This window comes from Engystomops pustulosus, chromosome 4, assembly GCF_040894005.1.
Source record: "Engystomops pustulosus chromosome 4, aEngPut4.maternal, whole genome shotgun sequence".
Taxonomy (NCBI): Eukaryota; Metazoa; Chordata; class Amphibia; order Anura; family Leptodactylidae; genus Engystomops; species Engystomops pustulosus.
Window position 1 is genome coordinate 101354572 of NC_092414.1, and position 14994 is coordinate 101369565.

Genomic DNA, 14994 nt, shown 5'->3' on the forward strand with positions numbered 1-14994 from the left:
TTCCTTAATTCAAACCTCCCACTCATGGCTCCAGGACTTCTCCAGGAATGCCACCAATGCACCAATTCTCTGGAATGCCCTACCCTGGTCTATCAGACTAATACCCAACCTCCACAGCTTCAAACATGCTCTTAAGAGCTATTTATTTGGCCAGGCCTATCACACTTGTTAGCTGCATGAAATTTCAACCCTCTCTTTATGAACCAATTCTGTGTACCCCCAGTCTGTTATCTGGAAAAGCCAGGCACCAAGCAGGCTTCTCTGCTGTCCCATCAACCTTGGACTGTGTATATAAGATGGCACCTGATAACTGGTTCAAGCAGCAGCATTTTTATTTATTACATTTTTTTTTTCCATTCCCTTAAAAAGAATATATATTCTTTATTATACAAGCTCACTATACATTCTCATCAGATACAGATACTGCAGGTTTTGTTTATTGCCTACTCTAAAGAACAGTAGCTTATTTTCTGAACTGGATTTCAGCGTTTTTCCCTCCTGATCAAGTATAGATCTGATATACCCCGTGTCACCCCTTCATCCTCAAACTGTAAGCTCTCTTGAGCAGGGCTCTCAATCCTATTGTTTCATATGATAATGTTATTACTCTATAACAACTTATTGTATTTGCATATGTTCTCCATAATCTGTAAAGCGCTAGAGAATTTGATGGCACTATATAAATAAAGATTATTATTATTATTATGATAAAAAAAGTCAACATTTTAAAACCAACAAAAAACTGTGCAGAGGCCTATATCAGATCCTTGACTACAATAGAGCTGATACCCAACCATTTTATAAACAATGGATTATTTTACAGTCTCTCACCTTCACATTTTTCAAGAATTTGAACAGTGTCTCCAATCTCTAACGTTAAGCCATGTGGGTTTGTTGCTCGAAAGCTGGCCACCACTGGAAAAGAAAACAGGTATAATAAATATTCATTGCCACATGTAATATAAAGTGGGGAATTTGTAAGAACTTGTGACATGTCTGATGTGCATGTTTCTGCACCCAAAAAGGCACTTGTCCACACTTGGTGCAAAACATGCGCATCACACATGTCAGAATTGTGTAACTGCCATCAATACAGTCAATAGCTACAGTCAGAATTAATTGCTTATTATATTATTAATGACATACTTCTGCCTACTACTTACTTTTTATCTGTACCTTCATTTGCCAGATAAACTGAGTGCTTTTTTAGTTACCACCAGTTTATGGTAAACAAAGGAAAGTCTTTGCAATTCGAACTAGGTACCAGAAAAGGTTCTAGGAAGAAAGGACTCCATGACACTCAGTTTGTCATCAGCTATAGATACTGCAGGTTTTGTTTATTGCATATTTTCTGAACTGTGTTGTAGTGTTCTTCCATTCTGATCAAGTATAGATCTGATATGCGACTCATGGTAAGAATAATCCATTATTCCATCATTATCAAAAATATACTTCAAAAATAATCCTGATTTATACATGTATTGTGTAATGCTGCATGAATCTCCTGACATGAACCTCGTTGCAACTCCATGCAAAAACCAATTGTACAATAGGGCAAAGGGCCATCAAATTGTTACTTGAACTGCTAAACAGGAAAGACCGGAAATTTGGCAGCTACATACAAATGGTTTCTTAATTATTGTAATGTCTACAGCAAAACCATATGCTTCAATATTGGCTGTTCTACTACGTGGCATTAAAAGGGGTATTCCCAAGCCAAGATTCCTAAATATAACCAAGACAACAAAACAACACATTCTCTAATTCACGGTTATTAACAAAAATACAGCATTTCAGTGATATAATTCTATCCTATATCTCGGTCCTGGTATACACAATTTTGGTTGCCCCAGGATCTGACCGTAAATTCCCCCCTGCATTTCAACACGAGCTTACACATTTCCTGCCAGCAAGCAGCCAGTGGAGACTAAATCTACAAGCTACAGGCAAGATAAGATCTTTATAGCAAGGGGCTGTGTGTTTCATAGCTCAGATGTAGCAGTGCTGAGAGTGTGTGTGTTAAATGCATCTCATGGATCTCATCTCTCAGTCAGATACTGGTGAATGTTCAAAAGCTCAATAAAAGTGTAGATATATCAGGACCCTGGTAATGTAGCCACTTTGTTAGCACATAGCACAGAGGAATCATGAAGTGTCTGCTCAGAGAGGCCCCGTCTACACTCTACTTTACAATGACCATCACTGAGCGTTATAGGAACTTAAACATAAGTAAAACTGAGTAAAATTGTAAAGTAATGGGGGGGGGGGGGAATACTCTTTGGGCCCCATTTCCCCCTGGCATGATGTCAGCTATGATCTAGTCGCAAAACAACATGCATTGCATGCGTGTACGGTGAGCAAACTTTAGATGAACAAGCAATAAAATGATACTGACAGAACAAAAATATTTTCCTATAATTCTGAACTAAAATTAGCTCCTTGGAAGCCATTTGTTTAATTTCATAAATGAAGACATATTGGCGATAATAATAAAGTTTGTAAAATTCCTCATTAAAGGGGTTTGCCAATGAAATAAGGTTCTCAAATTCTAATTCCCTTGTGAAGTTTACACAATAAAACTCATTTTGAACCCCCTTACTTTACAAATTAACTCTGTTTTATTGATGTTTTAGCTCCTATAACTTAGTGGTTGTTAGTGTAAAATTCCAGAGTGTAGGCGGGGACTCTCATGATTCCTCTCTGCTGTGTGCTGACAATGCGCTTAGATTATCAGGGTATAAGTTTATCTACAATTTCAATTAATATCTGAACATTCACTGGTATCTCACCCATAGAAAAAGAGGAGGTGAGACGGATGAGAGATGAGGAGATCCACGAGATGGATATAAAACACAATGACAAATTCCAGCTCTGCTATATCTTAGCTATAACACACACAGAATAAACTCTGCTATACCTCCTTCCCCTGGAATAAAGATCTTATCTGTAGCTTATAAAGCAAGTCTTTGCACGCTGCTTGCGGCAGAAATGACAGAGTCTGAGCTCATCTTGTAATGCAGGGGCGAGGGGCAGAAAGCAGTGTATCATGCAGATAGAAGAAGCTATTCATGAGAAGAATCTGCCCTACCCGAAGATAATCAGAAGATGTACACTCAGAACCTCAGGCAACAAAATTGTATACACCAGGACTGATAAAAGATTGGAATTATATCTGTGAAATGCTGTATTTTTGTTAATAACAGTGAATTAGGAAATGTTTTGTTATCCTCAGTACATTTAAGAAACTTTTCTTCATGGGAATACCCCTTTAAAGATTCAACTCTTGGTCATAAGACTTTTCCAGGGATGGTCTGTAAAGAATTTACTCATTAGACACTATCAGGATCTTTTATCTTTAGCTCTCAGTGGTATACAGGACAGAAAGATGAACTACACAAACTGCTTAACCCCTAGGCGCACCACGACGTTATACTACGTCCCCGGGGCTAGATGCTTAGCGCACCGGGACGTAGTATAACGTCCAGCTTCTGGGACCGGCTCACGAACGGAGCCGGTACCAGAAGCAGCGGCTGTCAGCTGTCTATTACAGCTGACACCGCGCTGTAACACCCGCGATCGGAGCCGACTCCAATCGCGGGTGCTAACCCCTTACACGCCGCGGTCAAGCATGACCGCGGCGTGTAAGGGTGTTCCTGCTGTGGATCGGATCCCCCGTGCCGCTTACCGGGGGATCCGATCCTCTTCTGGGCAGCTCCGAGGACTGGCATGTGCCCCGGAGCTTCCCGGTCTCCATGGCAGCCAGACCCCTTCCGGGTCTACACTGCTCTACAATAAAATGGTATTGTAGAGCAGTGTATTGAACTTAAACCAGCGATCAGAGCATCACTGGTTTAAGTTCAAGTATGTATAAGTAAAAAAATGCAAAAACACTTAAAGGGGTATTCCCATCTGGGCATTTACATTTAATTAAATTCATTTGCCATATGTAAACATTTCTTCAATTGGATGTTATTAAAAAAAATGTTCCTGTGTGAAGATAATTTCTCATAAATGTAGTTATTCTGTCCCTTAGAAACGAGATACTTTCCTCGGATACGACCACGTCATACTCTGGCAGCGGTGGCCAGACTTGCGCTATAGAGTCCTGCCAAACCACCAGGATTCAGCAATCATTACCACAGGACGGCTGTGCGACATGTAGTAACTCCCGGACATTTTATATACAATAACCTTTTGTTTCTTTGTACACTCAATATATCAGACGTGGCCGTATCCGAGGAAGCTAGCTCGTTTCTAAGGGACAACATGGTTACAGTTATGAGAAATTATCTTCACACAGGAACATTTTTTTTAATAACATCCAATTGAAGAAATGTTTATATATGGCAGATTAATGAAACTGAATGTAAGTGCCCAGATGAGAATACCCCTTTAACACTACACATTATGATAAATAAAAAATAAATACATAAAATATAAGCCCCTAAAATGTCACTTTCCCATAAAAAAACTTAATAAAGTATAAAAAACACAAAAAAAACCTGCATATTTGGTATTGCCGCGTCCGTAACAATCTGCATAATAAAACAGAATTGTTACTGGACCCGCACGGTAAACGCCGGAGGAAAAAAACGCAAAAAACGTTCCGAAAAAAGATCATTTTTAATTAATACCCTATAAAAAATGCTCTAAAAAGTTATTTAAAAAATTTTATGCACTCTAAAATAAGCCCACTAAAAAGAACAACTGTTCTTGCAAAAAATAAGCCCCTAACAAGATTTGTCAGCCAAAAAATAAAAAAGTTATGCATATAAAAAGATGGTGATGCTAAAATGAACAAGATTTTCTCCAAATTGGTTTTTATTCAGTACAATTGAATAAAATACACAAAACCCCCAGATATTTGGTATCCCTGCGTCCGTAACAATCTGTATAATAAAACAGAATCGTTATTAGATCCGCAAAGTGAACCCCGTAAAAAAAAACAACCTAAAAAAACTCTCTCTGAAAAAGATGATTTTTTAATTAATGCCCTTTAAAAATGCTCTAAAAAAAGTGATTTAAAAAAGTTACGCAATCTAAAATAAGACCACTAAAAAGAGCTATCATTCTTGCAAAAAATAAGCCCTTAAACAGGTTTGAAAAATAAAAAAGTTATGCATATGAAAGACGGTGATGCTAAAATTAACAACAATTTATATAATATATATAATATAATATATATAAATGAAGTATTTTCATAATCGTGGCGACCCATAGAATAAAAATAATATACTATTTTCATGGTATGGTTAATGGACAAAAAAAAAAAAAACACATAAAAATTTTCCTAAAAATTGATGATTTTCATTTACTCCACCAACAAAGAGTTAATTAAATCTCACCAATTAGCTATAGAGGCCCCAAAATTATGTATTAGAAAAGTGCATCTCATGTGGCAAAAGAAATAAGCCCCTATAGGTCCTCAATAAAAAAAAGAAAAAAATTATAGCCTGTACAATGTGACATAGCAAATCTGATTTGGATGGCGCCTCCTTCCCTTCTATGCCCAGCCGTGCGCCCACACAGCAGGTTACCAGCACATATAGGGTATCCGTGTACTCGGGAGAAATTGGGTATCAAACTTTGTGGAGCCTTTATTCATTTAATCCATTATAAATGTTTAATTTTCCACCCAAAATGAGTGTATTGTGAAAAAATATTACAATTTGCAGACTCCACCTCCATTTTGTTTTAACCCCTATAAAACACGTAAAGGGTTAACAAACTTCTTAAAAGTGGTTTTTCATACGTTGAGGGGTGTAGTTTCCACAATGGGGTAATTTATGAGTGTCGCTATTATTTAGGCCTCTCAGTGTCAATTAGAAGTTGAGCCGGTCCATCTAAGTACGGGTTTTGGCAATTTTACAAAAAATGTGAAAAGTGGCACCTAAATTCTGAGCCTCAAAACATTCTAGTAAAATATGTGGAATCTTAAAAAACCATGCCAACATAAAGCAGACACTTGGGAAATGTAAGTTATGAATTTATTTGGGTGCTATGACTATCTGCATCAAAAGTAGAGAATTTAGAACGTTGAAAATAAAGAATTTTTCCATATTTTTGCCAAATTTTGTTTTTTTCATAAATAAACGCAAAAGATTTCATCCAAATTTTTAAACTAATTTGAAGTACAATGTGTCACGATAAAACAATCTCAAAATCCCCTGGATATCTCATAGCGTTGCCACGCTATAACCACTTATAGTGACACAGGCCAGATTTGAAAAATGGGGCCGCGTCCTTTAGGCCAAAAGAGGCCGAGTCCCCTAGGGGTTAAATAACCAGAAGAAAGACTGTGGAAAAAGAAAAACACATTAACATATTTCTTTAAAAAGTAACAGAGTGTACGATTATCATCTGCACACTATTCATTCAATTGCAATTTTGTCAAATGGTTATTAAGACATTTCAACCACAAAAAAGGTAATGATTTCCAGAATTAGGAATTCGGGAATTAACTTTTCATGAATTAGTTTAGGGTACATTAGGCTATGTTGTATAAGTGCTTTATCTAAAGATAATTATAATGTAATGCTTACTAGAGCCTGACAGGCTTTTTAAAGGGGTATTCTCACAAAGACAAGTTTCTTATATGTACTCAGGATAACAAAAATAACACATTCGCAAATTCACTGTTATTAAAGTCCAACATGCCTCTATCAGTCCTGGTGTACACAATTTAAGTTGCCTCTAGAGACGACCCTGAAACTTCTGACTTAGGGATCCAAAATGGCGGCCATACGACCCTGTGCTGCTGAGATTCTGTCTCTCTCTGGCTGTAGCCACTCCCCCCTTCAGTGCCTGCTCGGAGCTCACTGACACTTTCTGATCACTTTCTGCCAGCACCACCTCAGGAGCAGAGAGAAGCTGAAAACTACAAACTACAAGCAGATAAGTGATCTAGGGGAAGGGGGAGGCAGGCACATGTCTGAGAACAGAGATGTAGCGGAGCGGATTGTGTAATAGTCTCTAAGCCTCTGTCTGTCATGCCTCTGTGTAATAGGGATCTCATTAATCTTTATTGTAGAAACATCACTAGGGGATTGAGATTTGAGAATTTTCTTTTGTGGGAAAATCCTTTTAAGGATTCTCAGACATAATTATATAATTGATTTTAAAGCATTTTATAAATGATAAAACAGGACATATATTGTTATAGTGGCATATGGAGTTAGCATTAGTGACATATATGGTTCCAGTGTTAGCAAATTCTACAGTGTTTGCCAGTCACATACTCGAAAAGCAATGACACCAGCAACAACAGATGATCATGATAAAAGGAGTTATCAGAGCTGTAACTGATTCAATACCTGACACTACCAACACTACATGATAGATTTGTATGACTGTAGCGAGATTTGTTCTGGCTTCAACATTACTCACGGCAGAACCTTTAAACGTGCCTTTCTGTTTGACCGACGCTACACTAAGTGGTAGACAACACTATATCATTGGTCATCAGATGCCCTTCATTGTGATTAATGAGGCAAATACAGGTTCCCCTGCTTAACTTGAGATAAATACTTTAATATTCTACAATTTCACCAGCTTCTTTTCTTCATGATTAGACAGGTCTTAAAAACATGAAGAAGAGAAGCTGGTGATCTTGTAGATATTAAAAAGAGGCAAAGACTACTATAGGATTCAGTAAATATGTGTGCCGAGAGCAAAGACATGTATGAGGAACTCAGGGCTGTCGTCCCTTGGATTAGTATTTCTACTAGGCGCTTTCAAAGTTGGTGGGAGGTTTTGGCAGCCATGGACCCTCAGGCTGGTGCTCAGACTTCCAATATTATTAACCAATACTGTGTCATGTCGAAGATCACCAAAACGACTAAAAAACAAACTCACCTATATATAAAGCATGTGTAGCAATATTTGTTCTACCAAAATGAACAGGTCATTGTACCTGCAGGCATCAGTAAAGGGCTGTGATATAAGACATGTTGAAAACTCAGCTCATCAGCTACTATAAACTTAGAAACTCAGCCCCCAAAACAGTTGCTAAAATAAGACCAGCCCACTCTACCCCATCCAATTTAATTCCTGCCTTGCAGATGACAGATTGTCAGCCAGTAACAGAGGTCAACATTAACGTGTGCTGCTGCAGAAATCGGTAGAGTAAGTAAAATGATCAAATGTAAAACTTGCTGAATGTCAATTATTACCCCTTCACAACCAGAGCCCAATGTAATGCAGCATAGATGATCCTCTCCCAGCAGTCACACTATAAACTCAGTTAGTTGTTCTAATTAAACAGAAAAGAAAAAAATCAATGGTGGTAAACATGACATTGGCCTGCTTTCTGTCCCCTGCTGCACTGGTCATTGTATAGCGTTAATTATCAGAACAATTACATGACTCTTTCCAAGATAACCAAGGTGATTCTTGTTTCCTGGTAACATGATGCATAATGTTCCAAAAGTTAAATATAAATTATATTCTTTGTCCTTTTCCAACTAAATAAGTTTCAGAAATGGAGCGAAAGAATTAAAACATTTGAACTGTTTACAAGAACTTCCTAAAAAAAACACAAGCCAGCAAAGAAATAGGAACACAATACTGGTGCTGTTGTATCATCCTTTGTATCATATCAGAGTGATGTTAGTATATAGCTGTGTCTCCATAATATCAAGAGAAACCATGCTGTAAGCAGGGGGAGGGAACCTATGGCTCTGGAGCTTAATGTGGCCCTTTTGATGGCTGCATATAGCTCGCAGGTAAATCTTTAGTAAATAGCAAAAGTTGCTTTGTGCATCTAAGACACACACAGTGCTGATCTTTGGATGCAGTCAGCAATGTTACCGCTGCCTAGGTGCTTTGTGCGACCCAGGTGCCATCGCCACCGCCATAGTTGCTTAAGCGACACCAGACGTTGTTGCTTAAGCAACGACTGTGCTGGGGGGCATATGCTGTGGCTACCTATCTACTGTGGGCATGTGCATACTGTATGACACAAGAAAGAGAAAAAATATATTTTACTCTTACCGGAGCTCCGAAGTTCGTTCCATATGATCTAGTATATAGCAAATACGTTGTTTAATGGTTTCCGTTGACAGATCCTCCAACCAGAATAGGTCACCATTCAGACCACCACCATCTCGCTTTTTTGCTCCTACTTTATTGCCATTTTTACGCAGACATGTGAGATTGGCGTCCTGCTTATATTTGATATGCTCTTTTTAATAGATATTTTGTAAGTATATTTTATTCTGATAAATTTTAAGTGTAAAGAACAAACTACGCTATACCCACGTGTGTTTCTTCTAGTGATCTGCTATAAGAAAAATGGCAAAGGAGGAGTAAAAAAACACGATGGTGGTGGTCTAAATGGTGACCTATTCTTGTTGGAGGATCTGTGGAGATGTGCGAAGTTTTGTGAAAGATAACAACGGATTAGCTATATACTGGATCATAAGGACGAGTTGAGAACTTTGGAGCTCCGGTCAGAGTAAAATATATTATTTCTCTTCCTTGTGTTTTAACTGTGGGACTCTGTATGGAGCGGTCCTGAGCCGTTATGAGCGCCTAAAGGCTGATTGTGCAACACATTAAGGAAAAAAACTTTGATATTGCATACTGTATGGCTCTCATGGAATTACATTTTAAAATATGTAGCTTTAATGGCTCTCTCAGCCAAAAGGTTCCTGACCCCTGCTGTACGGGCTGTGATGGAACTGTGCTTGCCCAAGCTCTCACTGTATCCATATAAAAGACAGCTCACTCTCAAAACTGCTATATACATTGGTCTAAATACACAGGAAACAAACAGTTACTACATTTTGAATAAAAAAAAAAAATAATAATATTCAGTGACTGAATTTTGTTTCTTAAGTGGGCAAGAGGCAATTAATAAAAAATTGTTCTATTAACCAATAATTTTGTATTAGAAATGTCTTAATATGATCATCAACAATCAATTTGTTGTGATTAGGAGCATTATCATCCTTTCATTAAGATGTATGGTAGCTAATTGCTCACAATAGAGAGATGGCACAGACAATATAAAATATTCTATCTGTATTCCAGTACAGCCCCTTTATACTAACCATTTTATGTTATTTGTCAGGAAAAAATTATATTTTTCCTATATTAATGGGTTCTAAAGACGCATTGCATGTAATATGAAGAGTTAAACTTGACAAAATGTATGTTTAGAAAACTCACACAATGAGTAAAAAAAAAAATTATCTATGCTGAACTACATTAAAATTATTAGTAGCCATTTATACTGTGGTCATTGAAAATACACTGCATTGCTGAAAGGCTTTCCACATATACAGTAAAATAGGTCATGGTGAGCTTAGAGCGTGATGGCACGATGAAGTGATGGCTAATGTTATGCAAATTGTATCAACTGTTAATTCATTCACTGCAGACATGAGCCAATTTTACACAAAAGTATCAGTTGTGCTTTGTGTACGATTGCAATTTCAGTACCAAGAGTAGGAGTATGTACCAGAAAGATTACACATATAGAATAAACACATGTCTGTTTACATATTTGGATCAAAATGAATCCTAGTCTGTGGAAGGAAAAATAATCCCGATTTAGAATTATCCATCCACATCTCTCACAATATTGTATGTAAAACAAATGCCCAAGTAAATTTGCTTAACCAATATATACAACTGTTAAAAAGTAATTTATTACCATCCTTTACATCCCATATACAGCTTTCAGGAATTCAGTAAATAATGTTTCAGGAAGGGTTCTTCCTCTGGTCCCCACCTGTCAGACCATTGCGCATGGATGAGTGTTGATTTTCTATTCACTACTTACATTGTACAGTGGCCAAACATGTATGAAACTGAGCTGCAATAACACCACATAATGAATGTACAGGATGTCATAAGCATCAAAACAGCTAAATACCATGCTTACCAATGAGATATTGAACAAGTATGTTAACAAAAACATAAAAAAAATAATAATTCCTGATTGAGGAGCATTTAATGGAGAGGCCAGGACCCAACAATATGGCTAAGAATTTGGGGACAATATACCCCTTATAGCTGTTGCCATATAAAAGTCTGCGTTTAAGTATGAGGTATAGATGCAGCTGGAAGCTTCTTTTTAAATTATATTAAATAATGAATGCAATTTTTATTTAACAAAAGCAACAATAGATTCAATATTAAAGAGCAATTTATAAAGTTTACAAAGTTTTTTCTATGGGTGCAATAGCTGAAAACTAACCTGTTTCCATACATTCATCACCTTATTGCAGCCCTTATGCTCTGGTTTCTGCCACTCTCAGACCTACTCCCCCTTCAGCCCTGCATTCAGGTTGCCAAGAAGAAGCAGGAGGCAACAGAAAATACCAGGATGGTCTTCTGGGTTTGCAGAGGGTGAAGGGATGGGGCTATGCAATGTGTGTAAAGCAAGTACAGGAAGCCTGTAGCCAAGATGCATGTCTTCTCTGTCCCGTCTGCAGTCTACCCATCATGTTCTAAAACACAGTGCACCTCCTTCCCTTCAGCTGCTCTGTATAATAACTAATCTAGCATACAAACAATATTTTCTACAATCATGTTCTGCACCCCACCTCTCTAGGCTTTGACAAGGCTAAAATCAAGTCAGTGAGGAGAAGGGAGCAGCAGTCTGGTACACAGGATATAGACAATTTACTTCTGTTTGTGCTCAGTCTTCTTCATCTTCCTGCAAGTCAGCAGCTGCTTTCTTATTGTTCTCTGTATTCCCCATCCCCCATCTGTCCTGGAAAGAGGGGAAAGTGACATCTTTAACTGTCTGGCTCTATGCATCTATCTTAAAGGGTAGTAGGTATAGTGGTCATAAGGCTGTATTAGATTATATGATTGTGTGTGTGTGTGTGTGTGTGTGTGTGTGTGTGTTAAACTGTGTATAAAAGTACCAACTGTAATGCTTGTTAGTAGGAATGGATGTGAGGATGTAAAACATTTGTAAAAGTTTGTGTTCTGTACATCTCCTCCCTCCTGCTCCTTCATAGAGCACACAGCGTGGTGAGCTGATGTCAGTGGGTGAGGGAGGAGCTGTACAGGAGCACAAAGGTGGGGGCTAAGAGTAGTGAGCAGCACAGACAAGTCATGTGTTTTTTTAAATGCATCCACTGGCAGATGATTCTGTCAGGGTGCAAGGTAAGTTATAACACACAATTATGTTGTAATGCTAAATGCTTAGAAAAGGTAAAAATACATATTTGCACTGTAGGTGTGATGGGCTTCTACAACCTGTTTTTAGTGAAAATTAGGTCCCTGTTGACAGGTTCTCTTGACCTAGCATCAGACAACGTCACATGGGAAGCTAGAGACAGCATCTCTGCCTGCTGATCGCAAAAGTGTGATCATCCATCTCTTGATATGCTCCTACAAATATTAGAGACCATAAGTATATAGACAGGATTTTAATTATTTAGTGCACAACTTTTTTTTTTACCTCGGAGATTGATATCTCAAACAACAATCAGATATTTTTTTTAAACCACACAAAACACTTTCTTACAGTGCAAAATGTGATTGTATTTACTTTGGCTAAAAAGAAAAAAAGGTTCCAATTAACCAGGTAAAAAGGAGGAAGCATTTATCTCAAAAATGTTTTAAATAAGTACCATAGTATTTAAAGGAAATCTGTCACCAGATTTTTATTTTTATCAGGGGACAGGTAGCCAGAAACAAACTACTGTATATGCCAAATATGTTTTTAAAATATGTGCAACACCCCTGCCAATACATAGACAGGCAGTTAGTTCCGAATAGCGCCCTCTCCATGGTAGGAGCTATCAGAGGTAGTCATGTAGTAAGTTTATGACAGATTATGTAATTGTAGCTGTAGACAAGGCAGTAGTTAAATGGTGTAAAGTGTTATCCAATCAGTTGTCTCTATTGTAAACTGGAATGTGATTGGAGAGGTGCTACCACCAGGGGGAGTATAAAACCCCTTTGCAATGGGAGCACTTGGTCCAGACCTCATAGTCTTAGTCTCAGGTCTTTGCCTGTCAGCAGTCCAGACCACATGGTCTGAGTGAAGATAGAGTGTGGAGCACAACTTTAGTGTTTACACGGATACCAGTCCCAGGAACTGAGTCAGGAGACTAACCAGAGCTGCAGCTTCTACAGAATGAACACAGCTCCATCTCAATTCTCCGAGCCTGCATATACCATCAGGCTGGAGCCTTATCCTGCAGACCACTCTCCACGACCACTCCAGTACCAGAATACGAATTTGCTGTTTGACTGTTTTGGCCCATTGCGTGCTGTCTGTTGTTCAATAAAGAACTGTGAGTTGATTTGCACAACGTTGCCTCCGTCTGACCCCTAGATACGGCTGCTTACCACCACTGGCTTCCCCATCCGTTACCCAGGGACCTATCTTACAGACACTCAAGGGTTGCCCCAGGGAGAAACCAGTACTTCAGCCTCTCCCTCCATATTTCTTGCACACACCACCTGCTGGAGAGCTGGCAGGCTGTAGGTCAGCCCTATACCAAGTACTGTGACCACAGCGTGCCCTAAACCACACTAGCCAACCTGGACACCGGCTGCCTCCAGGCTCCAATAAAAGGCAAGGCTCCGGTGGGAGATGTTGCATATGTCTGTGTTATTTGTTGATTGAAATAAAGTACCATATACACTCAAGTATAATCAGACTCCAATATAAGCAAAATAAACTGGAAAAATCTATTGTCTCGAGTATAAGCCTAGGGTGGGAAATGGATTGGTGCCAGCTCAAGTCCCCGGTATATAGCTAGCCAGCCTCCTGCCTCCAAGTATATAGCCAGCCAGACCCTGTTTCCAAGTATATAGACAGCCCCCCTGATCCTAGTGTCTGCACAGCTGGCATGCACAGACCTGCGGAGGGCATCGGCAAGGAGAGTTTTTGACATTTTTGTGTTGAAAAACTCGGCTTACATTCGAGTATATATGGTATGTGAAATTTTACCTAGCTCAGCTTTAATCCCACAGAGATAAATTTCAAATTACAACTTCCATCTGCTGTAGAATTTATTCACTGCTCTGCTTAGCACTCCTGGTCCCTGCTTCTCCCCCTGATGACGTGTCAGTTGAATGCATACAATTTCTCCCTTGGTGCAGGGAGAGGATGTGGGAGGGTGAGGAGGGGCAGGAGCCTGGAGTGCAGTGAATATATTATTTCAGGCGGAAGTTACTTTTGCAGCCCACGCTGAAATATTTGGCAGGGAGCCAAGTAAAGTTTCATATACTTTATTTCAAAAAACACCAAATAACAGACTTTAAAAAAAAAAAATATATATATATATATATATATATTTGACATATACAGTGCTTTGTTTATAGCAACCTTTCCCCTGATAAAAATAACACTCTAATTCTTAACGGGAACCTGTAACCAGAAGAACATTTTGTACAAGGTAATGTAAAGGCTATAAGAATTTTAGGCAATCATTGAATAGCAAAATCAGAATAAGAAATCAACTGCAGAAAACAGGTCATGAGTTAGTAACTATATGTAGACTTCATTTTAACAATAAATTCACACACACGTGCACATTGGGTTTTGTGGAAGATGTGGTCTATATGCTACATATGCTCTGTGTATTAATTACAGGGCGATGGCTGGATGCAACATGCCCCACCAGGGCTGAATTTATTGCCAAAGTTAAATGGCTGATACTCCCGGAGAATGGCGCCTACCATAAATAGGATACCACAACCAAATTTGATAAGCTGTAGCTACCATGGACATACTCAAGAATAGCATCCAAAGAACTGATCGGTTATTGTTTCTGTGTGCTCTACTTCAGGGAGATTACCCGGTCCTCTTCCTGATCGATATGGGTTTCCCTAACTGTATGCCATGCTTTTGTGAAGCCTTACGTTTTAGGATTTTTGCACAATTTGTATGGATCACATCTGCCTTTGTTTGCTATTTAGAACATCTGCCAGCTGTGATGAGCTTGCCGAGTGATGAAGCCATCATGCCCACTATTTGGACTCTCCATTGGTCCTCTTGACCATTTCATGCACGGTGTT

The 14994-nt window shown here is 38.6% G+C and overlaps 1 protein-coding gene across 3 annotated transcripts in view; it reads right to left on the reverse strand.

Moving 5' to 3' along the window:
- DOCK4 (dedicator of cytokinesis 4) overlaps positions 1-14994 on the reverse strand; it is a 182204-nt gene that overhangs the window by 134435 nt on the left and 32775 nt on the right. For all 3 annotated transcript variants that reach the window (XM_072146918.1, XM_072146919.1, XM_072146916.1), the window contains exon 2: positions 832-915. In XM_072146918.1, the coding sequence (XP_072003019.1) occupies positions 832-915 (84 nt within the window). The remainder of the gene's footprint in view (positions 1-831; positions 916-14994) is intronic.